At 45.5% G+C, this 26,187-nt stretch overlaps 1 protein-coding gene across 2 annotated transcripts in view; it reads left to right on the forward strand.

The window, feature by feature from the left end:
• The window catches only part of Rpn2 (ribophorin II), a 46,706-nt gene extending 22,128 nt beyond the window's left edge, over positions 1-24,578 (forward strand). The window contains exons 9-18 of one of the 2 annotated variants that reach the window (XM_052184128.1): positions 60-165; positions 9,020-9,111; positions 11,202-11,316; positions 13,662-13,856; positions 14,829-14,915; positions 16,705-16,800; positions 18,725-18,800; positions 20,377-20,506; positions 21,808-21,855; positions 24,240-24,578. In XM_052184128.1, coding sequence (XP_052040088.1) covers positions 60-165; positions 9,020-9,111; positions 11,202-11,316; positions 13,662-13,856; positions 14,829-14,915; positions 16,705-16,800; positions 18,725-18,800; positions 20,377-20,506; positions 21,808-21,855; positions 24,240-24,252 — 958 coding nt within the window. In that variant the 3' untranslated portion in view covers positions 24,253-24,578. The remainder of the gene's footprint in view (positions 1-59; positions 166-9,019; positions 9,112-11,201; positions 11,317-13,661; positions 13,857-14,828; positions 14,916-16,704; positions 16,801-18,724; positions 18,801-20,376; positions 20,507-21,807; positions 21,856-24,239) is intronic. The other variant, XM_052184129.1, reaches the window with a different exon arrangement.
• The last annotated feature ends 1,609 nt before the right edge of the window (positions 24,579-26,187 follow it).

Below are 26,187 nucleotides of genomic sequence, written 5' to 3' on the forward strand. Positions count from 1 at the left end.
GTGTGATACACTGGGGACTTCTCTGGAGTTCTTGCTAATTTTGCCCTCACTCCCAACAGGGATGTTTTTGAGCTAAACTTCAAGAATGTTAAACTTTCCAGTGGCTACTATGACTTCTCTGTCAGAGTTGAAGGGGACAGCCGTTACATTGCAGACACTGTAGAGGTAAGTGCTTTGCTACCCCTTACTGCCACATTAATATATCTTAAATGACCAAGGTCAGAGCCTCCAGCATGTGGCCAGGCTAAAGTGACCTCCTGCCTCGGTCCCTTTGTTCTGGGATTTTAAGCAAGGGCTGCACTCTGTGTAGACTTTTCTCTTTCATTCCGTTCCATCTACTACTGTAAGAAACATAAGCTGCCCTTCTCCTCCATTTATTTTTACAGTGTAGTTTCCTAATGAGCTTGTGGTGTGGTGTGGGTATATACCTGACCGAATGCCATGTTCTTAAAGTCACTGACTTTGGTCCTCCCACCATCCTAATTTTACCTTTGAAGATATCGTCAGCTAGACACCCTTGACATTCTCTTTAAGTAAAAAGGATAGGCAGCTAGGTTTGACCTTTTCAAAAGCAGGACCTACTTACTGGGTAGACACTTATTTTGAAGTTTAGCAGAAAGGAAGATGTTTTCTGAAACTCCAGGCATTGCCTCAGGTCTGACCTTTTGGACACAGACAGCTGACCTGATCCACTAACTAGTACATAGTTTGGGTAGGAATTAATTTATTGTGTATCTTGAACCTTTAAATTTCAGATTATTTTATTGTGGTTTCCTTTAAGAGACCTTATTTGCTTGCAGCATAATATGTTATCGAGACCTTGTTTTCCTTGGACCCCGTCCTTCTCTCCTGCGCCTTGGAAACAAACGCCCTTTTTACGGTGTCTTTGGTGGCATTGCTCGGCTCCTCGCTAGCTCGCTCGCTCACTCGAAATTCAGGCTTTTGTTCCCTCCCTTCTTGTTTGTTCCTAGTCATTGACCAACTACTGCACAGCCTGCTCTAATGTCTTCCAGGGCCCCTTGGATTTATTAGACACTGCCAGTTGCTCTGTATTCTTCCCAGTGTTGGCATTATTGGTGTTTACGGTCTGTGGTCTAGAGTAATCCCTGTTGTGCGTTTCTTTAGTTTGTTGTGAGGCTGAGTGCTGTTCTTGTGGTTACTGGGTGGCTTAGGTTTCCTCTCTATGAATTGTGTGTCCATGGCTGGTTTCTGAGCTTTCTTCTTACTGGCTTTCAGGAGTAGCATATGTTCTAGACACTGAGCATAGTTCTAAACTTTAGGTTTCTTCTCAGTATTATTTTATGGATTCTTGATGTACACAAGTTTTGAGGCTTTTTTTCTAGATTGTGGGGGTGGTATTTCTTCTTGTTATTGTTGGGTTGTTTTTTGTTTGTTTGTTTTTGTTTGTTTGTTTGTTTTTTTGTTTTTTGTTTTTTCGAGACAGGGTTTCTCTGTATAGTCCTTGCTGTCCTGGAACTCACTCTGTAGACCAGGCTGGCCTCGAACTCAGAAATCCACCTGCCTCTGCCTCCCAAGTGCTGGGATTACAGGCATGTGCCACCACGCCCGGCTGTTTGTTTTGTTTTTTAAGGCTGTGTTTGCCGCATGCATACATGTACACTTTATGCAAGTATGCTCACATGTTATATATGTGTGTAGAGACCAGAGGTGCACATTAGATGTCTTTATCACTCTCCACTCCTCTGTCATTTAAGACAATCTGTCATTGAATCTGGAGCTTGCCACTGAATGGGGGAACAGGGACACACACACACACACACACACACACACACATACACACACACACACACACACAGTGCCAGTGTTACAGACCTGTCCCTCCATGCCAGGGTTTTGACAAAGTGATGAGGGACAGAAAGGAGAAAGTCAGTTCCCACAGATTGTCCTCTGGCCCCCACATCTGCGGAGGCATGCACACCTACACTCACACACACAAATAAATAGACTTAGATTCTTTTTTAAACATTTCTTATAGTTTCTCCCGGGGAAATTCCTCCAGTGCTTTCTTCTGGCAGCTCTCAGAGGTTTCCTCTGACAGCTTCAGGATACTTGAATTCATTCTTGTTCTAGTTCCCAGACCTTCTTGCTAACTGCACTGAGCACATTGTATCACCACTGTCTTCTACATGTGTTGCTTTTTCTTTAGGCTAGGAACTTCCTCTAGCTAGAAGCCAAACTTTGATCAGTCAGTGGTGAGTTTCTAGTAGTAGTAGACTACTTAGAGGAATCTTTTTCCACATCCTAGAGTGTTTAGAACAGGCTGCAATGTAGTAATCTCCAAAGGGGGGACATTCTCTCCTCTCTCCTCTCTCCTCCCTCCTCTATCCTCTCTCCTCTCTCCTCTCTCCTCTCTCCTCTCTCCTCTCTCCTCTCTCCTCTCTCCTCTCTCCTCTCTCCTCTCTCCTCTCTCCTCTCTCCTCTCTCTCCCTCTCTCCCTCCCTCCCTCTTCCTTCCTTCCTTCCTCCTTCTCTGTGACTTTATTGAAATATAACTTATAATCCCATGAAATTTACTCTTCAGAAGTATGTACTTAGACATTCTTGGTGTGTGTTTAGAATTGCCTCTAAACACTGCTGTCTGTTCTAGAATACTTTGATCGTCCTAAAAAGCAGACTCTTAGCAGCCACTCCCCCGTCTTTCCTGTTCCCAGCCCCAGCATCTACAAATCTACTTTCTCTGTGCTTTGCTTCTTCAAGATGCTTATATGATTGGGAATCACACAGTATGTTAATTTCTGCCTCAGGAATTTTTCTCATTTAGTGCATGCAGTACTTTTAGAATTGTTCACGTTTTACCATATTTAAGTACTTTATTCATTTCTGGGGCTGACTAAAAAACATGTTTATTTATTTTAAATAAATTTAAGATTTATTTTTCTGTATGAGTGTTTTGCCTGCATGTATCTAAGTGCACCAAATGTGCCTGGTGCCCACAGAGGCCAGAGGAGGGCACTGGATCCCCAGAAACTGGAGCCAGGGGTGGCCGGCTGGGCCATGTGGGTGCTGATAATCAAACCCAGGTTCTCGCTGCGCCGGCTCCAGCCCACCCCACATCCCTCCACTTCCGTATGCTTCTCTTTTAAACATTTGGCTTAGAAGAGTTCTTTATAGATCTTTGGCTATAATTTCCTTTTCAGATAAATGATTTACAGAAATTCTCTCCCACTTTTTAAATGGTCTTCAGTTTTTCTTAATACTGTCTTTTTAAACACAAAATATTTTAATTTAATTTATCTGTTTTCTTTCGTCACTTGTGATTTAAATATTATATAAGAAAGCATTTTTTAAGGATTTATTTATTTATTTTATGTATATGAGTACACTGTAGTTGTAAAGATGGTTGCGAGCCATCATGTGGTTGCTGGGAACTGAACTCAAGGACTTCCGCTTGCTCTGGCCCCACTCGCTCTGGCCAAAAGATTTATTTATTTATTATTATATGTAAGTACACTGAAGCTGTCTTCAGACACACCAGAAGAGGGTGTCAGATCCCATTATGGATGGTTGTGAGCCACCATGTGGTTGCTGGGATTTGAACTCAGGACCTTCGGAAGAGCAGCCAGTGCTATTACCCGCTGAGCCGTCTCACCAGCCCCAAGAAAGCATTTTCTAAACCAAAGTCATAGAGATGCTTTTTAATAAGAGTTTATATTTTCAAAAGCTCTTCACCTGAGATCTCTGATATGATTTGAAATGCTTTTGTGTGTCCCTGACCTCTCTCCTCTGGGCGTGGAGAAGTTGTTCACTATTTGTTTTGTTTTGTTTGTTTTTTTTTGTTTTTCAAGACAGGGTTTCTCTGTATAGCCCTGGCTGTCCTGGGACTCACTCTGTAGACCTGGCTGGCCTCAAACTCAGAAATCCGCCTTCTTCTGCCTCCCAAGTGCTGGGATTAAAGGCGTGCGCCACCACCGCCCTGCTCAAGTGCTATTTGAGACGGACCATTCTTTGCTCATTGAATTTTCTTGACATTGTCAGAACTTGATTGGCCATAAATTTAAGGGTTCATTTTTGGACCCAAAATTCAATTCCATTAATCTATTTTGTCTATGATCCAGTGGTACCCTGTGGGTTACTATAACACTTGACTTCTTGAAATGTCAAGTCTGTTGTTTGTCCAAGAGTTTTTGTAGTTGTTAGAGAAACTAAGCACAAAATAGCAGAATTGTCTAAGAGCTGTTCGTGCAACTGTCAACCCTGACTGAGACTATTTATTGTCCTGCCCCTTTCCAAGGATGGATAAGCAGAAAAAAACATTTCTCTTCCACTTTATCTCATTGGAGCTCGGTGTATGTCCATTTGTGTATGTGTACATGTGCATGTGTTTTGATTCTTGCTGTACAGACAGCTGTACTATGTAATGGTCACATTTAGAGCCTCAGAGCCGGTCAGTAAGCCCTGTTTGCTCCCCCTTAGAGATGCCAACACTGGTCAGAGTGCATTAGCAGTGGTTCGTGTGCAAACCTGTAATAGTACCGATTGACCCTGGGCTGGCTGTCAGGGGAAACAGGGTTTGGGAAGCTTTCATTAGTATTAATTGCCTCTAATGCACCATCATTTTTGACAGTAATAAGCCAAATGGGGAGTAGTTACTCTCAGCAGAAAGACCATGTTTCCTGGTGTTTAAACATTTTGGGGGTATATGTATATAGGATACAGTACAAGCAAGAGAGGGATGGTTTGCTCCTGTGTGAATCAGGCCCCTGTATTACAGTGGCACACGGCCCCTTTCCTGTTTAAGACCAACCCCACAGCACTGCTTTGAAGGAAGAGTTAACCAACTGGAACCCTACAGAGTCTCAAAACAAACCTGCAAAACTTACAGTTTTTGTTGCACATTTTCCTGTACAAGTGGCATAGAATGCTTTTCTTAGGAGTGTTTCCAGAAGTCCGTTTGTTGTGAGATTTTATTTTTTAGGAGCAAAGGGTTTGTTTTAAGCTGTTCTGTCTATTCGCTAACAACCCTGCAGTGTTTCTGTGCAGCAGAGTTTGCCATTTGGCAGCCTTTAAAATTAGGAAAGCAAACCCAGATTACACAGGTTCACTACAGTTTACCCTGTACAAATTCCTTGTGTCTGCATAGTCTGGGAATGCATGAGGTGGCTACCTTCAGAACAAACATTCAGTGGAATCTTGAGGAGCAGGCTTTGATGGCTATATCTGTTCATGGTTAAGAAACTTAATGACTTTCTTATTGCTATGTTTAGGATACTCTGAAAGAGCCTTGTCTGATTCTTATCTATTTGTCTGTCTCTGTCTACTGAGAGTAAAAAAGGATTACTTTGAATATTAAGTATATTCTTCAACAACTTCATATATGATCATAGTGCATTCTTACTACCCTTGCCCCTCACCCTTTCTTAGTCCCCTCCCACCCTTGTCAGCTCCTCTCCTCCCTACAAGCCTCCCTCCCATTTTTAAATCTTTTTGTTTTGTCTGTTTTTGCCTGTTTTGAGAGAGAAACATCACAAAGTTAGGTGAATGGGGAGGTAGTGAGGATGCAGGAGGAGTAGGAAGAGGAGGAAAAATATATCAAAATTTTGAGAATTGGTTTTTAATTTCAAATTTAAAAATAATGTATATAAAGACTGTATATGCTGGATAGTGGTGGCATATGCCTTTGATCAGGACTCTGGAGGCAGAGGCAGGTGGAACTTGAGTTAAAGGACAGCCTGGTTTACAGAGCAAGTTCCAGGGATACAGAGAGAAACCTCACCTTAGAAGAAGAACAACAGAAGACTGTATATGCATATGTCTCACATCGTCCAGATTATCCTGGAATTTTAAAAACAGGAATTAAATATATATATGGGGGTGTGCTTTTTTTTTTTCTCAAAATACAGAAAAATAATAGTGAATATGAGTCTTTGCCCATCCTCTCAGTTCAGTCCTTCTTGGAGAAGTCTGTCTATCATCAATAGCTTCTGGTTACTAAGAAAAAGTAAAAGATAAGGCTGGAGAGATGACTCAGGAGTTTAAGAGTGCCTGCTGCTCTTCCAGAAGACCCGAGTTCAGTTCTCAGAGTCCACATCAGACAGTTCACAACTGCCTATAACTCCAGCGCTTAGGGTCTGATAGCTCTGTCTTCCGAGGACACCTGTACACATGTGTACATAGTAGCCACACTCAGACACATACACATCATTTAAAGTAATATTTTTTTAAAGTAATAAAAAAAAAACTTTGTTTTTGCTGTGGAGAGACCATTTGATAAAGTTAAATTCTTTGTCTTTATCATAAGTAGAGGCTTCCAGCATGTCCCTTGGGACTCTATTGAAAGCCACAGTGTCCTCAGCCTCCAGCACGCTCGGCAGTTCTCTGCTGTCTGTACTCACTAGTGCTGTGAGGAAGAACTCTACTAGGTTAGCTGTGCAGGCGGGGCGGTGATAGCTCCTGTCTGTCCACACACCTTAGTCTCCTAAATTGCTCCATATTAATTCATAATATGCCTGTAGCATTATTTATTTAACTTCATATTTATGAGGATTTAGGATGATTTTTCTTGTGATCATATTTACAAACTAAATGAGACCATAAGTGAAAGATTCAAGAAAATGAAGAAGGAAATATCTGGTTAATGTGACTGATAACTGCACAGTAGTTGACTTGAAGACAGACTTTTTACAGCAAGGACCATAACTAATTTCTTCTCCCCAAATTAGGACTGCCTGAGTCCTCCAAACCTGTTTAGCCTTCCTGCCATAGAATATTTCATACATGTATTTTATACATCTGCTTTCAAAGCATCTTGTGTATTCTTCTGTTGAATACCTGGAACCGGCAACCTGATTGAGGCTCATATGGGAGACAGGAAGTGTGCACCAGTCTGGCCATAGGTGTTGTTCAAATTTCTTGGGCAGCATCTTTACCTGCGCTTTCCAATTGCTTATTGTCTGATAGAAATGCCAATAACCTGTATAGACCTGGCTTCCTATAGGAAAGCTTGCTCTGAGTTTGACTCTACCTTGTGTGTGGTGAGGTATGGGAGGTCCTAGTTCTTCCCACGGCGTCCCTGTGTGTATGCAGGGTGCATTCAGCTCTCTCCGTGGCTCGTTCATTTGATGGTCTGCTGCTCCTTCCTCTCTGCCATAGCCATGGTCACCGTCTCATTGGCAGGCGGTGGTGCCAGACAGAGTGTTGCCAATGAGATCTGACAGCTTCTGATCAGAAACCTTTCTCATTCCTAAATTTTCTTACAAAACACAGAAAATTATTCAGCCGGATAACTGAGGCTGCTGTTGCAAAATGGTTTTTTATTGAAGCAGGAGAAAAGACTACTAAAAAGGGTTTCTTTAATTTTCTTTTTTGGTCTTGGTTTGAGCTGTCATACCTTGGTGTGGCACCTTAGACATGCCCCAGCTCTCCTCCCATTGTTTGTGCAGGCCACTCTCCCTTGATCCCAACGCTAAACGAAACAGTTAGATTTGCCAACGATTTCTCTGTGTTACACTCCAGCCTGTCATGTTTGGAAGGTTCATGAATACATTTGCACATGAGCACAAAAATGTGCCTTGGGTTTGCATAATTTACACATTCAGACTTAGATTTTTAACATGTTTTCTGTATCTTTTGGGTATTTACATTTATTTTTAACCTAACATTAAATTTTATTTCCTGGCATTAGAACTGTTTATAAAGGAAGAGATAGGATGGTCTGGTTTGCACTAGAACAGATTCCAGATCTTACTGGTTTGAAACAACCAAGGTTTCTTTTTTGCCTACAACAGGAGTCTTTAGTGAGTCATTTGGAGGCCCTGTTTCATGTCCTCTTAGGAAGCCTGACTAAAGGAGCAAGCCTGTGTCTGGACATCATCTGTGTTCTTAAGACTTCCACAAAGAAATAATATAGTTTCCTTCTGCTCATATTTTGCTGGTCAAAGCAAATCTTACGCTTCTCTGTGACTCCAAGGGGACAAAGGCCATAGTGTGCCAACTTACACAGCAGAGAGTGGGAGCCTTAGTCCACAGTGTGGAGATCCCCTGGCATCTGACATCTGCGTGGGGAGCACTGCTATACTCAGACTTAGTGACTTGAGTGCCTGAGCAGCATATCACACCGTCTGCAGTCTTTGATGTCACCTCTGACATAGCTCTGCCTTCCTATTGTACAGAATGACCTGGCTTTGCGGAGCCAGGGCCTTCCATTAGAGCACATACTGAGTAAATCCTTGCAGTTGATTGGACTTCCTGGATGAGTTATTTAGACATTACTATGTAAGGAACTCTCTATGTTGGTTGGTTGGTTGGTTGGTTTTTTGAGGTGGTCTGTATAGCCTTGGTTGTCCTAGAACTTGCTCTATAGACCAGGCTGACCTCAAAATCAGAGATTGACCTCATGTGACTCCTGTGTGCTGGGATTAAAGGCGAGCACCACCACCGCCAAGCTCCCATATTTTAAGGACTGTTCTTTTTTTAAACTCCTTCCCCTGCTTTTCCACCTTTTAAAATAAATTCAAAATCTAGAGATATGATGAAGGAGCCAGGTCTCACCGTTCAGGGTTCAGGATGGGGCTAGGCAAGATGCTGTCTGGTTGGGTTTGCAGTGGTCATGAAGACTCCTAGCCTAGAATTCTTTCCCTGCCTTTACTCACTTTTAAGAGAAGAACATTTTATGCCAGGGGTATAGGTCAGTTGGTAAAACACTCACTAGGCATATGCAAAGCTATGTAAAACCAGATATGGTGGCACACCTTTCTACTCCAACCATTTAGGAGGTAGAAGCAGAAGGATCAGAAGTGTAAAGTCATCCTTAGCTACATAGTTCAAGGCTAGCCTAAGCCATGTGGGATGATCTCAAAAAGTAAGAAAGGAAGCAAAAATGTAGAAAATTTTGGTCTGTGGAGGTGACTCGGTGGTGGTTCTTATCCACCAATATAGGAGATTCTGGATTGCATGCATTTGAGGACACACACACACACCCACGGACACACACACACAGAAGACTTTGAGTATACATGTCTCATACCCATCAGTTGATGAATGTCTTTTGTGTTTTGCTGTAGCTTAGAGTCAAGATCTCCACTGAAGTTGGCATCACAAATGTTGATCTTTCCACTGTGGATAAGGATCAGAGCATTGCACCCAAAACTACCCGGTAAGTGGGATGCCACCTGGGCACTGAGGGTCCCCAAGCTTCAGAGTTGGAAGGACCATAATGAGGCACTGTGCCCCAGGTTGTGTCTCTGTGACAGCAGTGACCCCACCCTCATCCCAAATTCAAGAGACTATGGTTCCGGTGGTGTTGCTCTAGGGACCTTCGTGGGCAGGTCACAGATACTCTGTTACCTCAGGGATCAACCTGGAGTCCACTTTGTCCTTCACATTATTTAAGTCAGGAAACAGTGGGTTGATTTGTATTTTACTTCAGTCTTTATCTGTAGAGTCCTGAGTAAGCTTTTGGTGTGGCCTAATGGAAACTTTCTGGCCAGTGGTAGGTCTGAACCCAGTGTGAAAGCTCTAAGACAGTGGTTCTCAACCTTCCTAATGCTGTGGTCCTTTGATACAGTGACCCTCAAATATAAGATTATTTTTGTTGCTACTTCATGAGTACAATTTTGTTACTACTGATGAGTTGTAAGGTAAATACTTGTTTTCTTATGGCCTTGGGACTGACAGGTTGAGAAGCTCTGTGGTAAGGCAAGTGTCTCTGTGCTGCAGGGAAGCCCCTGGTGCCCTGAGGCACTGCTGCAGAGTTTTGTTTTGTTTTGTTTTGTTTTTTTAAGTACAAACTCCTAGGGAACCATTAACATTTTTAACATAAAAATGTGGAACATTTCAAATTTGCCTGTCACCTTTTCACAAAAGTCATGTTACTAGTCTCTGTATCATGACAAGTTTTTAATACATGTGGTGCTGAAGTTTACACTGGCCATTTACATTTGATCAGGGCTAGCCAGCTTGCCAGGAGAAGACTATTGGTCATTATCACCTAGACCCCTATTTTGGGAGGTGGGGGGAGTGGGGAGGAGCGGGGAGGAGCTTGCCTTTAGTGTAGTTCAGATCCCAGATGTATTCTGATGGAGTGGCTGGAGAGGCAGGTGACCCCTAAAGCTATTTTTGAAGGCAGGGCGTGCTTTAAGCCACTCTTTCCTTGTGAGTCATGTAGAGCTAGGCCTGCTGTCCCTGTTGCGTTAGTGCACTATTTGAGAATGCTACAATAATGTTTCCAGACACTATGATAATGTCTGGAAATCCTGGGCAATGGTGGTGCACATCTTTAACCCAGCACTTAGGAGACAGATGCAGAAGGATTTCTGAGTTCGAGGCCAGCCTGATCTATAGAGTGAGTTCCAGAACAGCCAGGGCTACAGAGAGAAACCCTGTCTCAAAAAAATAAAAAAATCATGTCTGGAAAAGTGGTTTGCAAAGTTAATTCTGTAGAGTTGGTCTTCATTAGTCAATATAAACTGAGAATGTAAAACAAAGCCAGGTGTGAGCTCTGTAACCGGTTGGCGTGCTGACCCTTAGCTGTCTTCTCTCGTAAGTCCCAGGAGACCTCTGTGGAAACACAGCTTTCCTCACCAAGTCTGCCTTTCAAAAAAAAAAAAAAATGTCTTTTTAAAAGCCAGATTCACAGCAGAAAAATAGAGACAGTCTAAGAAACAAAGCATAAAAAGCAAACCACCCAGCATCCCTTCTGCTCTGCACCCCAGTCAGCCTCAGCTGCTGTCGGTGACCGTGACTGTTCTCTGCATTATGCCAGCCCTGCAGCGTGCACATACGCTCCCTGCACCTGAGCTGGGCCAGTTAAGAGCACAAGTCATTGAATTGAAGGCCCAGAAGTATACATTCTCATAGAACATTCCCCAGATCCTGCTTCAAGTTTTCTCTGTGCTTCTCTCAGACCTGGCCTGCAGCTGAGATCGTAAGTTTAGCGGTCTGTCAACCTTTCTGGTCCACCTTGCCTTGCATGCATGAGACCCTGAGTTCTAGCTCCAGCACCAAACAAACAAACAAACAAAACAAAACAAAGACAGACAGACAGACAGGCCGAAAAGATAATGCCTTTTCAGAACAGCTGTATTGATCCACTGGCCTCTAGGCCACAGATATTTTTGTATGTTAGTTGGTCCACCATGGAAGTGGTGAAATGGGGCAGGGCTGGTTGGGCTGCTATTAACCCTGTTTTCAGACAGGGAGATGCTAGGAGAAGACTGACTGTGTATATAAAATCATATCTTTCAGGGTGACCTACCCAGCCAAAGCCAAGGGTACATTCATCGCAGACAGCCATCAGAACTTTGCCCTGTTTTTCCAGCTGGTAGATGTGAACACCGGTGCGGAGCTCACCCCTCACCAGGTCAGGATGTGGCCCCTGTTCTGTCCAGAAATTGAATGTCCACCAGATCAGTGATGCTGACACAGATGCAAGTATCACATTCCTGTTTGCAGAGCCTGGCTGCACCCTGACAGTCCTGTCAACTCGTCTGTAACCCGTTAACTGAAGTGCACACATTTTTAGAAAAAGGAAAAAGATGAGCTCAGCTCAGCAGCTCCAATGTGTAGTCATAGAAGAGTGGGGTGGCTGAGGCAGGAAGCTAAGCTTCCGGTGTCCCTAGAGAAATACGCTTCTTTCTTTCATGTTCTGTTCCGCCCTGCCTCCCTGTCTGGCAGTGAGGCTCTCTGCTGCGGTATTCACCAGCATCGCTCGAGGCCATGTTAAAGACCGAGTGCTTCTCATGTGAAATTGTCATGATGCTTACAATTGAAACTCAGAACTCAAAGGACTTTATAAGAAGGCCAGCAAGGGGACTCAGTGGGTAAATATTCTTGATATACACGCCTGACAACTTGAGTTTCCTCCCAGGCAGAACCCATGTAAAACCAGAAGGTAAACAACTGCACAGACCTGGTCTCCAGACACAAGCACTGCCATACATTTCTATGCAAAGATCTTTCTCTCACACACAATAAAGAGTGTTTTTTTAAAGGAGCTAAAAGATTTTCAAATATTTTTCCAGGAATATCCTTGTCCTCGGACACCTCCCCTAGGTTCCCACCTCTCTGGTCCTTCTCAGTTCTCAAGGACTGCTCTTGACCATGTCACATATGTGGTTAGGTGTTGTGCAAAGGGAATTTTAGCTAAATATTCCGAATGCTGAAAAACAGACATTGTCAAAACCAGTGGACTTTGGTGTGCTATATTGATATGTTAGCAAGAGCCTGTGTACTGCTGAAGTAGGTTTGCTTGCAGGCCCTGTTTCTTGTGGCTATAGGTACTACGTATACCTCTGCCACTAGAATTGATTGCACTGGCTGTTCAGTTTCTCCCCGTCTGTAACCCACAAACTTCAAGTAGCTTAGCCAGGACCTATGCTCAAACTGACTTTTAAGCACTTCAGCCTCTCAGCATGTCCCAGTTCTCTACAGAAGAACATTTGCCAGCCACATAGCATGAGGGAAAAAATGAAAAGAGAGAAGACTAAATGGAGGTGGGAGTGAGGCACAATAATGTAAGGGGGTGGGGCTCTGTCTGGATTCTCCCCGTTTCTTTCTGTAATTTGTGACTTAGTGGTGTGCCATTCTGAAGATGCATGAGGCAGTACAGGTGAAGGATAGGCATCCTCTCCCCACACTGGACAAGACTAATTATTGCCTTAGTCAGGATGCTGTGCGCTGTGAGCTCCCTTCCCTCAATAGTTTGGCGTGTGGATTCACAAATGAGGTTTATTTTATGCTTTATGTATAGGTCCAGTGCTAGCTGTGTTGCTATGGCAACTCAGTTAATACTCTAGCTTTTTAACCCATAAATTGGAGCCAACCACTTGTCTTTTTGAATTCTTTGTCTTGAAGCCCTTGAAAGGAAAGCCTTGTGTGGATATTAAATTTTGTTGCAGTTCTAACGCATGGCAAGACCTTAGTTTCTTATGTCATAACTGACTAGACCCAGAACCACTGTGCTGAGGCTAGACAGCTGCAGATGGATGATGGTCGGTCGAGTGGCTCCCACGTCCTAGGCTCTGCGCTTCATGCTTTGCATGCACTGGTTATAAAATCTTCACACACAGGCACCCATGTAGTTAACATATTTACGTGTTAAAGATGTTGACGTGTTAAGTCAAGGTACATGGAGGCTAAGTGACCCACTCAGCTCCTACGTGATGGAGCCGGTCCCGTGTTCAGAGCCAGACTCTGCGACACCATGCTGAAAAACAGACCTTGTCAACACCAGTGGACTTCGGTGTGCTGTACTGATATGTTAGCAAGAGCCTGTGGACTGCTGAAGTGGGTTTGCTTGCAGGCCCTGTTTTCTTAGAACTCTGCTTGCTATCGACAGCAGAGCCTCCACTGCTACATCTTGAGCTGAGAACACTAGGGAATTGAAAGTGGGCCTCATGCCTTTCCACCTCGTTCCCCTCTGTTTGCTCTCTGGTGAAGAAGTGGGCAGCAGAAGGGCCAGAAGCTGGTAGGAGGCAAGTGCTCACACTGGGCGGTCAGCCTCCATCACTGGACAGTAAGTCAAGATTCTCTCCGGTTTTGATCAGAAAGTTGTCCCTGGGGTAGGAACTGAGGTCAGACGGCTGCTCCTTCCCCTCTGAGGAGCGGGTCGGCCTGAGCCAGCGTCTCACTATGACGAAAGAGTAGGACTCTATTCCTGGCTGACTCAGTGTGGGCCCTCTGATCAGATGGAATTCTTCTCTGCAGACATTTGTTCGACTTCATAACCAGAAGACTGGCCAGGAAGTGGTGTTTGTTGCTGAGCCAGATAACAAGAATGTCTATAAGTTTGAACTGGACACCTCTGAAAGAAAGATTGAGTTTGACTCTGCCTCTGGCACCTACACACTCTACTTAATCATTGGGGATGCCACTCTGAAGAACCCAATCCTCTGGAACGTGGTATGTATGTGCCTGATGGTGCCTAGGTGAGGGCTGTGGCCTACACCTCACACTGACAGCCTTGCTGTGATTCAGAGCGTCATACACCGTGGCCTCAGCACATAGTCGATGCCTAATAAGTATTGATCAAACAAATGAATGAAATACACACATCCCATTAATTTCTACGATTATTTTGTCAGAAAGAGGCTTTCTGGTTCTCTAAGGCACTGGGGCATACAGAGATGAACAAGGATAGTCTTCTTCTTTGAGATCTGTGATAGCCTGGGAAAGAAGAGGCCAGTGCAGAGTGCTAGTTAATAATGTTCAGCAATTATGTGATTTTACTATAGGCTTCATGGTTCTTCCTCACTGGCCTTACTTTTTTGATAGTTCTGTTGATAGAAACATAGAATACAGCTTTGGAATAAGGCAGCATGGGGCTTCTTGGGATAGTGTCTGGGAGTGTGTGTGTTAAGGAACTCAGCGAGCTGGGGAGACAGAGGCCTCTGAGCCTTTAGTTAGGGAAGGAACAGGAAGTGATATGTTTGGGAAGTGGCAGAGAGCAGTTAGCAAAATCAGACGACTGTCTCCATGCTGGAGGAAGGAGCAGCCGCCTTTCTTCTGCCACTTTCAAGATTTCCTTTTCTTCTCCTGGACTTGATACTTTTGTGCCATTTTTTTTTTTCTGTGATTAAATCACATTTCCTGGCACACCTGGCAGTGTCTTGATGACAGGTGAAGCAGCCAGTGTGGAGCCAGCCAAGGTTTTCTATACTAAACAGCTCTAGGGGACTCTCCCACTGTGCCAGTAGGAAGTCGGGATCCTTGTCTAAAAGGCACTTTTGGCAGATGTTGGTTTGTTCTTGAGACTTTGATTGCCTCATTTGTCAGCTAATGGATGAGAAGTGATTGGACTGTAGAGAGCCTTCCCTGTGATGGGCTTGGCCTCTTCTCACCCTGAACCTCTAAATAGTAGTCTTGGTTTTTCAGGCTGATGTGGTCATCAAGTTCCCTGAAGAAGAAGCTCCATCCACTGTGCTGTCCCAGAACCTTTTTACCCCAAAACAGGAAATTCAGGTAAAGTCCAAAGGGGTTATCTACTAACCCAGGAAGAGCAAACTGCAAACTTCTGGGCTCTGGCCCTAGCCCTTCGACCTGTTTGCATGTGGTGCTCTACAATGTGAACCTTACACTCTGGGAATTGGGCAGGGCAATGTAGTGGTCCCATCTTCCAGCTGAAAGCACAGCAGAGATGACACTAGATCCCAGACCACCCTGGGCAGTCTGAGGGCATGAGTAGGGTTGCCCTTACCCTCTCTAGATCCCAGACCACCCTGGGCAGTCTGAGGGCATGAGTAGGGTTGCTCTTACCCTCTCTGCTGTAGAAGTCAGACCTACTGCTGGGAACTCACCTGGGGGCAGGGCTTTACTGCCCTGGGCAGATTCTTGTCTGTCACAGGCCGCTCCCCTTCCTGTGACACAAAATAAGCAAACCCTACCCAGCCTAGTCCATCAGAGGTTGAGAACCAAAATGGATAAGGCTTTTCAGTGTCTCTGAACCCTTCATAGAATAAACACAGCTGTCAAGGAGCATGAGCTAGGTCCCACAGTACGCTGCTCTGCAGTCCTGAGATTCAGTCTTCATAGCAGTGAGGCACCCACTTGTGAGTGAGTGGGAAGTGTAAAAAGAGAGGCTCTTCCTCTCGTCATCCTGCTAACATGATATGGGATGAAGCCAGGGGTGGCAGCCCACGCCTGTAACCCCAACATTGGCGAAGATGAGGGAGGATCCTAAGTTCCAGGCAATAAAATAGAGGACAGGCCTCCAAGGGCAGGGAGAAGGATTCTTTCCAAATCTGTGTTGTGTTCTGTGGCATTGTTTAGGATTAGCAGGGTTTTCTGTGCCAAGGAAGGGGAGACTGAGTGGGCTACAGGATCGACCAGGGGCGGCAGTCATGGCAGACAGCACTAGGAAACCAGTGTCAGCAAAGAGGAGCCATGCTGAGAACCGGAGACTGCAGCCGCCAGCAGAGCTACCTCCTCCTCCTCCTGGAGTGGGGCTGGCTGCTCACTGGCTAGTGGGCAAGAGGCCACACATGAAGAACAGACACTTGCAAAGATGGGAGTGCAGTGTCCCTTCCAGGGTCTTTCACAGGCCTAGCAGAGTGACTGTGGCCTCCCTACTCCCGTTTCTTTACTTAGAAACTGAGGCACAGAATACCGTGCCTCTAGTCTCATGGCCTGAGTATGTTCTGTGGACTTGTAGTACATTGCTGCATCTGCTAGCGCATGCCGTTGATGAAAGCTGCTCAGTGTCTGACTGCTCAGGAAAAGGTGAAGCCTGTCTTAGAGGCGCGCTATCCAGCTCTCTGGCTTGATTCTAGAATTAAACAGAGCTGGTGAGGGAGGTCTGTTCCGACGATCCCTAGAGCCTTGATGACGGAATAAAAGAGGAAGTTGGGGCGGCCACTGTGGCAAGGCCCGATGGACTTTAAAGGGCTGCAGTTACTGTTGGTTGGTCAAGTAGAGCAGGGCAGGAACCCAGGGATGTTTTTGAGGTCTGGGGTCCTTGGGTGTAACATCCAAGCCATCCCTAGGCCTGAGCCTTCTCTCTGATACAGCCAGGTGACTCTGGCTAGTCTGCATTCTCCAGCCTCTAAATGACACTCTTTGAGGAGAAAGGTTAGTCATATCTTGGCTGGAACCAGAACAGTGTCCGGGAAGAGACACCTGGGATCAGAGAAGCAGCATAAAGCCAATCAAAGGCTTGGCCTCTAGAATGTCTGTCCTCTCCACAATTATTGGCATTTAGTCGCAGCTGAGAAGGGCATATTCTGAAACTTCGTGGTGTGTCCTCTCTTGTCAGCACCTGTTCCGAGAGCCTGAGAAGAGGCCCCCCACGGTGGTGTCCAATACATTCACTGCCCTCATCCTCTCGCCCTTGCTCCTGCTCTTTGCACTGGTAAGTCGCCATCGTTAGCGTGGGCAGTGTATCTGGCTCCAGGCAGGACAGATGTAGCCATTCCTAAAGAGTCTTTGTACTCTGGCCAAGCACGGCTCTAGAGGGGTCCAGCAGCTGTGGCCTCAACTAAGAGTCAGACAGTTTAGAATAAGTAGAGTTCCCCACAGTGGGGGAAGAGCCAAATAAACGTATCCATTAATAAACCCATGAGAAAAGTCCTGCCAACAGTAACCAATGTACAGTCTGAGAGTCTCTGGGGAAGTGCTCAGATGAGATCAGGTGTGGGAAAAAGAAAATGGAGGTCTGTGTTAATAGCTTTAAGAATGGACAACAAGCTCTGCATTCCAGATCTCCTGGAATGGTCGGAGGTCCACTTAGAAGAGGGGTTAATGAATCTGTCCACAGGATGAATGGTATGCCAGTTGTTAGCAGACTGACAGACAGATCTGCATACTGATGCCAGCAGGTGTTACAGAGAGAGGCTGGCAAGGAGATCAGGTAAAATCAGTGTAATCCTCTTTATGGAAAAGTTTGTAAAACTGTATTAGTGTTGGTCAGCTGAGGAGGAGACAACATGGAGGCTGTAAAGGAAGGAAAGTCCTACTCTAATAGTGATGTTTAGCTTGCAATGGTGGCACCATGGCAGAGGAGACAGCGCTCAGGAGGCAGAGACAGGCAGATATCTTGAGTTTGAAGTCAGTATGGTTGACAGCATGAGTTCCAGGACATCCAGAGCTACACAGAGAAACAAAATGATGTTTACTTATATGTGTGTGTGTATACAGACTACATACATGTCTGGGGTTTTTTTTGTTTGTTTGTTTTTTTTTTTTTTTTTTGAAACAGGGTTTCTCTGTGCAGCCCTGGCTGTCCTGGAACTCACTTTATAGACCAGGCTGGCCTCAAACTCAGAGAGATCTGGCTGCCTCTGCCTCTCAAGTGCAGGAACCAAAAGTGTGTGTCACTACACCTGGTTTATGTTCACTTTTTTTTTTTAATTTATTTATTTTATGTTTGTGAGAGGGCATCAGATCCTATTACAGATGGTTATGAGCCACCATGTGGTTGTTGGAAATTGAACTCAGGACCCTTGGAAGAACAGTCAGATAGCTTTTAACCACTGAGCCATCTCTCCCGCCCTTATGCCCACTTTAAAAAAAAACAAACAAAAAAAAAAAAAACCCACTGTCTTGGGCTAGGTGTGTAGTCTACAGAATGAGTTCCAAGAAACCCAAGCCTATACAGAGAAATCCTGTCTCGAATTGCCTTCCCCCAACCCAAAAAAAAATTTTTTTCTTTCTTTGAACTGGCTGTGTAGACTGTGCTGGCTTTGAAATCACAGAGATCATTGGCCTCTGCTTCCAGGTTGCCATGAAATTAATGCTAGACTCAATTTATATATTTTAACCAATTAAACTTTTCCTTTGTTTCTCTGACAATCATAAACATAGATATATGACCTCAAAGCTGAGAGAATTTGGGCAAACAAAACTGTAGGTATTATTTTTGGCAGGTTACCTATGTTTGAAATTAACTGGTTGATTCTCAACAAAAAGAAGTGTTAAAACTACAGAGCAAGCCACAAGCTTTCAAACAGAACTGGCGAGTGGGTGTTTTTGTGTTGGGGTGATGGCGTTTCAGGAGCCGTGGAATCCACCATGAGAGCTCGTTCCTGCTGCCTTCTGATGGTACTGACTCCTGAAGAACTTAGTAGAAGTATCAGTCATTTCTGATCGATACAGCTTTCAGAAGGAAGAAGGAACAGTTCTTCCTGAGGACTTAGAACAGTGTGCTTGTGACCTGGGAAAATCCTGTCCTTCTAGTGTATGTGAACTTTGAAGCTCTGGAGTTTGGATCAGTGTTGGCATAGACTATGTTGCCACATTTTCACGTTCTAATCTTCATTTATTTCTCGGTCACTCAGTGGATCCGGATTGGAGCCAATATCTCCAACTTCACCTTTGCTCCTAGCACAATTATCTTTCACCTGGGACATGCTGGTAAGTGCCCCAGGCTGCTAATTCCATTTAACCTCCTCTGACATTTTGCCTGCCCACGCTAAAGCCCTGTTAAGTAGGCCTACAACCTATTAACTATAATGACTTAATAGCACAGCATTTCCCTCTTCCTCCCGGCCTTTCAGCACAGTTAATATGATGACAAACCTGTCTGGCCTGTCAGCTGACAGCAGCTGTCACTGTGGGTCATTGCACTGGGCGGCTGTGGCAAGGCACTCACCCTCGTTTACCAGCCCTGTTCGTTCCAGAGATTACTCACTTAGCGAGTCTTTACACTGAGCCGTCTTCCTGGATGAAGAGCATTTAATGTAGTTTCCAAAGGTTGTCTTTCCCTGCCACATTGATCTTCATATTTGCTGGCAGCCCTATCTGGACAGTAATAGAAAATCCCTTCCTCAATCAGACACACTGTCCTCCATTGTTTTCTGGAGAATGTAGAACCTAGACAGCCTAAGCATAGCAAGACAGTAAATTCCCAAATCATGCAAGCATTTCCAAACCTTCGTATCTCACTGGAAAGTTGATGTTTCTAATTCCTTTGCCTCTTTCTCTGCATCCATAGTACATGGTTTCTCCAGGGGTCCAAAGAAGAATCTCTTTCCAGAAATTGTGAAAATATTTTTGATGAGATTCTCACATTGGTCCCTGACCTCAAAAATGCTCAAGCACCTCTGTGGTAGTTCATCTGTCATCCTGGGCAGAACTGGGAGGGTGATCTTTCTCGCCTGCTTAGTTACTGGACTTGAATGACAGTCTTCCTCGGTCAGGCTGGGAGCAGGACCTGAACAGAACTGTGTTTAGAGCCGTGACATTCCTTGCCAATGTGCTTTTTGTGCATTTCCCCATCTGAGTCTCATTATTCACCCCTGATAGGAGTAACGGGCAGGAACTCTGACCCGTTTGATGGTAAAGGAATTTGGGCTCAAGGAGGCTGCAGGCTGCTCAAACCTGACAAACCCAGGACTCCCAGAGCTCTAGGTGCCCGGGTTTCACTGAGCCTTCCCAGGCCTCTGCTCACTTCCAAGCCACAGTGGCAAATTGTTCTAAATATGATTCTAATTAAAAGGAAATGACTAACTGGTTTATGTCCTGACTGTTTTCATTAAGAATTTGAAACCTAGCCGGGCAGTAGTGGCACACACCTTTAATCCCAGAACATGGGAGGCAGAGGCAGGCGGATTTCTGAGTTTGAGGCCAGCCTGGTCTACGGAGTGAGTTCCAGGACAGCCAGGACTATACAGAGAAACCATATCGGGGGGGGGGGGGGTGGACAGAATTTGAAACCTAAAATTATCCCAAATATTAGAATGTAAAAACAAAGTCCCGCGTGAAGGAAGCAGAGTGGATGGGAGCCTGAAGTCAGAGTTTCCCCTCTAGATTTCTTGGTAAAGAAAGCTCAAAGGTAAATGTATTGTCATCTGTTGTCTGGTGTGGAGATAAAAGGGTTAAACAAAAAAGCCACCGGGAAATGCTGACCCTTCCTGTGCAGTGTCCTGCTCCCTCCTCCCTCCACACTATCACTGCGCCCTTTAACTGGATGTCATGACACTTCTTGTAGCGATGCTGGGGCTCATGTATGTCTACTGGACTCAGCTCAACATGTTCCAGACCCTGAAGTACCTTGCTGTCCTGGGCACTGTGACATTTCTGGCTGGCAACCGAATGCTGGCCCAGCAGGCAGTTAAGAGGTAAGGCCGGGGATGAGCCAAACTCCAGGGTGGGATAAGAGGCATTTGTGTGGGCACTGTGCCAGCCTAGCTGTGAGACCACAAAGGTATGTGGCAGAATGAGTCACATCCTTGGGGGGGCAAGTCTGCCACCTTCCTCCGGCCTGCTGGGGAAGTCATGCGTGTGAGCAGTGGTAGATGTCTGAAAGTCACAGTAATTTGTGTCCTCACATTAGAACAAGGGGGAAGTGACTGCATTGTGTGGACAAAATGTGTTAGCTGTGTGGTATAAACATCCTTCTTGTCCTGCCCTCCTGTGCCCCCAGAATAGCACCACTGCTGGGGCTCTGGATGGTGCCAGAGCCCCTCCTCCCACCTGCAGGTCTGTGTTCTGCCCCTCAGCAGTTGTGTAGGCATGGCAACCCAGCAACAGCCAGAGTGAGAAGCAGACAAATGCTCAGACCTTGATGTGGTGGCAGCTTGACTTTCAGAACAGAATTGGAGGCAAATTTAAATGTCACATAGGTGTTTCTTATTGATTTGACTTTATAGAACCTGACTGATTTCAGCCACACAAAGACCAATAAGAAAAGGTCAGAATTGCTTTCACCTTTGAAAGAAATCAGTTTCAGACCCACCCTGCTTTCTCCCTCTGGGATTCCTGCTAGCAGAATGGAACTCAGAAGCATGCCCTTAAACACGCTGCCAATTACATCTGTTTGATCCAAGAGGGGTGTTACCAAGGAGACCACTAGTGACTTGGGCAGGGTGGGGGTGTCATTGTAAGCTTTGCGTGCCTCACCATGAGCTCCTGGGCAAACATCCTTGACTTCCCTGGGCTGGTCTAGGTCCCACTGCCCTCAGTGCCCCCAGTTGTAGCTGCTTCACCCCGACACTGTGCACTGCATCCAGAAAAGGAAGGCTGGGACTTGGTTGTTTTTCCTTCAGTCACTAGTCTGAGCTCCCAGAGCCAGAAGGCTGTGTGTGCTCTGACCATTAACTTCTTTCTTCTCTGGAAGTTGTCCACAAGAACAGTAAAGTCAAGGGAAGAGCAGTGTGAGAAAACCGTTCTGTGTAGAGTCCATGTGGCAGGTGTCCCGCTGTGGGCGCCTGACTTACATGCACTTTCTGGAAAGACCCACGGCTCTCATTAGAGGCCTGATAGCTCTTCTCCCGCTCCTCACAAGGCCAACAGCCTGTGCTGCCTGGGGAAAGGACCGGCCTTGACAGGAGCTCTGGTCTGGTTCACCATGTGTGTCCTCAGCTTGTCTCTCTCTTGCTGTCTGTCCTTTCTTGATTCTCAAACCTCTTTCCTTTGGCAGGATCGCTGCAGAGCAGAGCAGTAGATTGGCAAAATATAGGACACTACGGTAAAGATGAAGGGTGACTCGTCCCAGAGGCAGGCTCCCTCGCCCGCCTGCCCTGCCCACGCATGCATGCCAGTTTCTGTCCCTTTCCACCCGCTCGCTCCTCCCAGCACTCCCTCTACCAACTTGTTAAATGAGGTTGTGGCTGAACCAGGGCATCCTTCCCAGGGGATGCTGCTGTATATCCAGTAGCCCCTCCATGAGAACAGGAGTTGAGGATAAGACAAGTCCAACTTGGACTTCTTGAAGCGCCCTCATCCACCCTCACTACTTGGTTCACTGATGGCCCCATGGCATGGCAACTCCTGGCACACCTTGTCACTGCTTCGGCCTTTCAGGAACCATGCAATTTGCTGAGATTCAGTTGTGAATGACTGATGACCACGGATCAAAGCCAACAGCAGAATCGTACCTGGGGTCCAGGGTGTGACACACAGCAGCCCTTCTTTCAAGGGCTCTTGTTGGGGAGGCAGATTTAGTGAGGGTCAGAGCAAGGGCAGGGGTGGGTGCTACTTGTGGATCTGCTTCTGTAGATGAGGGGCCCACGAGAGGCTCTGTGGAGCAGGAGTGTCCTTGTCTGTATGTCGACACTCGTCTCCCTCCTTCCAGCACTGCATGGACCATCTCCCCAATCTGGAGGTGGGCTGCATCGGGGCTGTGTGACATAGTTGGCTGATCCCTGCCTTACACCACAAGTAGGAGAGAGAGATTTTAATTTTCACATCATGTCTTCTTTTATCCCTTGCCTTAGAAATAGCTTTCCCTGCCAAAGAAATGAAGCAAATCCCAGCACACCTAGCTTTTAATCCTCTGGAAATAGGAAAAGTCAACAGAAACACAGGATTTACGCTTTTTCAGTGCAGTGTTAGAATAAGCTGGTCACCTTGTCCTTACCTCAGAGAGATAATGACTTTCCCCCAGGTTTAAGTGAGGTGTGATGCTGGACATGGTAGCTTACACCTGTAATCCTAACATTTGGAAGGCAGAGGCATTAGGCTTAGGAGTTCAGTATCATCCTGGGCTATAGGAGACCCTGGGTCTAGATGAATAAGTAATGAATAAACAAGCAAAATCAAGCATGTAGTTGTGCGACTCCCAGCTAGTAAGATCAACTCTGCTGGCCAGACAGCTCCCCTGAGCCCTGGGAAGGCCGTCCCTTGCCCTCCCTTGTGTCCTGGCCTTATCCTTTTGGTTTTGCCCTAAATTTTAGTTGCTCTATCTGAGGTTTACCTTCAGAATTAGTCCTTTCTGTGACATGTTAGTTCTTTTGTTCTTTACTCTGATCCATCCTGCTATCCAGGTCTGGTCGTTAGAGCCTTTGGGACTTGTGTGGCCTGGGACCCCATGTGCAGGCCTGCCCCATGTGGCTCAGTGCTGACTAAGGCACGTGTTGGTCTGAGTGAATAGAATGGAGTCTTTCAGTTGTTGCCAAGGTCTGGGGCTTTGAGTTCTGCTACCTCATTTCATACCCTTGCTGTCCTTCCAGCCTGGACACTGTCAGGCACACACCCTAATGTCAGGAACTGCGAGCACTGGTGAAGAATTCAAGGCACAGGTACTGGACTTTAGGAGCCAGCACTGTGCCTGCATGCCCTCCTGAGGACTGCTTTATCAGTTGGTTTGAAGCCTGCCATTCCATGAGCCTGGTAGGATCTTTGCAGTCCTCACTGGCCCGCTGCCTGCTGCGGCCTGCCTGCCGCTCTTTCTTCCCTGCTGCACTCCACCTGCTTACATTTCCCTCCCAGCTTCCACAGCTCTCCCCACAGGGAATGGTGGGAAGAAAATGGTGAGAGATTCTCATCTGGGAGGTGCACTATCCCAGCACTCAAGAGGCTGAGGCAAGAGGATCACAAGTTTGGGGCCAGCCTGAGCTACATAACAAAACCCTATCTCAAAAAAAAAAAAAGTATCAAAACCAGCCAACTAACCTACAAACCAAAAGAGAAAGGAAGGAAGACCAAAGGAACAAAACAGTGGTTTTATGAGCCCTTTTCCATACCTTTTCTGTGTTAGGTTAGTTGCTGAGTCTGTACTGGCAAGAATACAGGCAGCCAGCAGGATTAAACTCTGATTCTTTCTGACTGAAGTCTTCCCTGTTTGAGGCCTGTACTGTGAGGGGTGTGCCTGGAATTACCTCCTCCCTGTGTTCACACGCTCCCTCCTCAGTCCTCGGGTTGCTTCCTGGTTTTCAGGTCATCATGGGCTTCAGCTATTTTTTTGAAATGAGCAGGGCATTTACAAATGGAACCAGTAGATACGAGGCTGTCCCCTTGACGATGACATCTTCCAGTGGGAGAATGACTTAGTCTCCCTGTTGTCCCTCATAAGAACTATGACTGTCCTTTTAAACCATCATTAATGGTATGTCTGTCTTCGCTTTCTTCCAGAACAGCACATTAGTTCCAGAAGAAGTTTGAAGACCCTGAAGGCTGAAATGAGCATTTAACAAGGAGTGGAGACAGTTCATAGTGTGAGAGGAAGAATTGGGGCAGAACAGGGAAGGAGGAAATACCTGCTATTTAAACAGAGAAGTTGAGCTGTGCTTCCACGTTTGTTTCTCACTTTTTGCTTCACAGAACAGATATGTTTGGACCCAGATTGTCTGTCCCTTTGTTGTGATGCTTGGCAAGATGCTGTGACTATCCCAGGTTACCCAGATGTTGTATTTGAAAAGTTGAAATCTGTAATTCATCGCTTTGGAATAAAGAGAATGGTGGACTCCCAGAGTTGACGGAGCCTTGCATGTGTAGTGTGAGGATTCAGCAGTCTTCAGCTGGGCCTTCTCACCCTTTCTCAGCAGTCTCAGTGGTCAGAGAAGGCCTGTGTCCTTTCAGCTCCAGTCTTTGAAGACTCTTCTGTTCAGAAGCCCGGCTCTAGACTTTTGCCATGAGCATTTGGCCTTGGTGTGTAGAGAGGGTTGGAATTGTGTCAGTAAACAAAGCTGCCTGTCTCGGTCCATTCCTTCTGTGATAAAATGCCACAAAGCAGCAGGGGATTTAGAAACAGTAAAATAAATCATTTATAGGCAGTAAGATGATTTGTAAGCAATAAATAGATGGGTAGTTTATAAATAAGTTAGATTGGTGTGTGGATATAGAAGAAAGAAAGAGAGAGAGAGGAAGGAAGGAAGGAAGGAAGGAAGGAAGGAAGGAAGGAAGGAAGAAAAGAAAGGAAGGAAGAAAAGAAAGGAAGGAAGAAAAGAAAGGAAGGAAGAAAGAAAAGAAAAGATAGGTGACTCAACAGTCCTAAGAACTAGAAGGCACTGGCAGACTTGGTAAGTATGAGAGAGACTGCTCCTAGATGATGTTGATGCTGTATCAGTGTTCCCAGTGACAGAGTAACAAAAAAAAAAGCAGCTAGTTAATTCTCCTGGCCCTTGAATAAAGGAAATAATCCATGCATATGCGTGAACCATGCCACCTCTTGATGCAATGCATTGGAGATCTTTCAGCATGATTTTGGAAGGCCTCCAATTCAAACTGTAGCACTGACTGACCACCTGAGTAAATGCTGATTATCCCAACACTCCTACAGCACGACAGGAGTCTCCTACCCTGGCATCCACAGAGAGGTCCTGCCTTAGCAAGACAAGCGCACACGTGCTCTCAAACCCACACAAACAAACATGTTTGACCAGTTTGGCCAGTTGTCTTTAATGCTATTAAGACACGATACATTTTGTGGTGTCATTCATTTGTAATCCACTCAGGAAGCTGAAACAGGCGGAACACAGGATCCAGACTAGACAGCTACATCTTAGAGTCTTTGTTAAATTTGGGGTATAGGGGCTGGAGAGATGGCTCAGCTGGTAAGAGCACCGACTGATCTTCCAAAGGTCATGAGTTCAAATCCCAGCATCCACATGGTGGCTCACAACCATCCATAAAGAGATCTGGCATCTCAAGACAGCTACAGTGTACTTACATATAATAAATAAATAAATAAATAAATAAATAAATAAATAAATAAACATTAAAAAAAAAAATTGGGGGTATAATGGCTGCTTTCCAGCCTAACTAGGTTTGGCTGTGGTAAGGAAATGAGGGTTTTGGTTAGGGAAGGGAAAGAGTCTAGAACTCTAGGATAGCTCTGTCTAGAGTTCTGCATTTGTAGGCCTCCCCTCTCCCAAGCGTTGCAGGCCAGTGCAATGATCTGTAAGCATTTTGTGTTATCCACAGTGGTAAACATTTGAACTAGATGCCAACATACATGAGACATTTGGGCTAGAAAAGTGAGCCCAGTCAGTACCTATAGCTGAACACTGGGTGTGCTTGTAATCTCAACCCTGGAAAAAAAGACAGGAAGATCCCTAGAGCTCATGCCTAGTCAGTCAGC

The sequence above is a fragment of the Apodemus sylvaticus genome, chromosome 5 (assembly GCF_947179515.1).
Source record: "Apodemus sylvaticus chromosome 5, mApoSyl1.1, whole genome shotgun sequence".
Classification (NCBI taxonomy): domain Eukaryota; kingdom Metazoa; phylum Chordata; class Mammalia; order Rodentia; family Muridae; genus Apodemus; species Apodemus sylvaticus.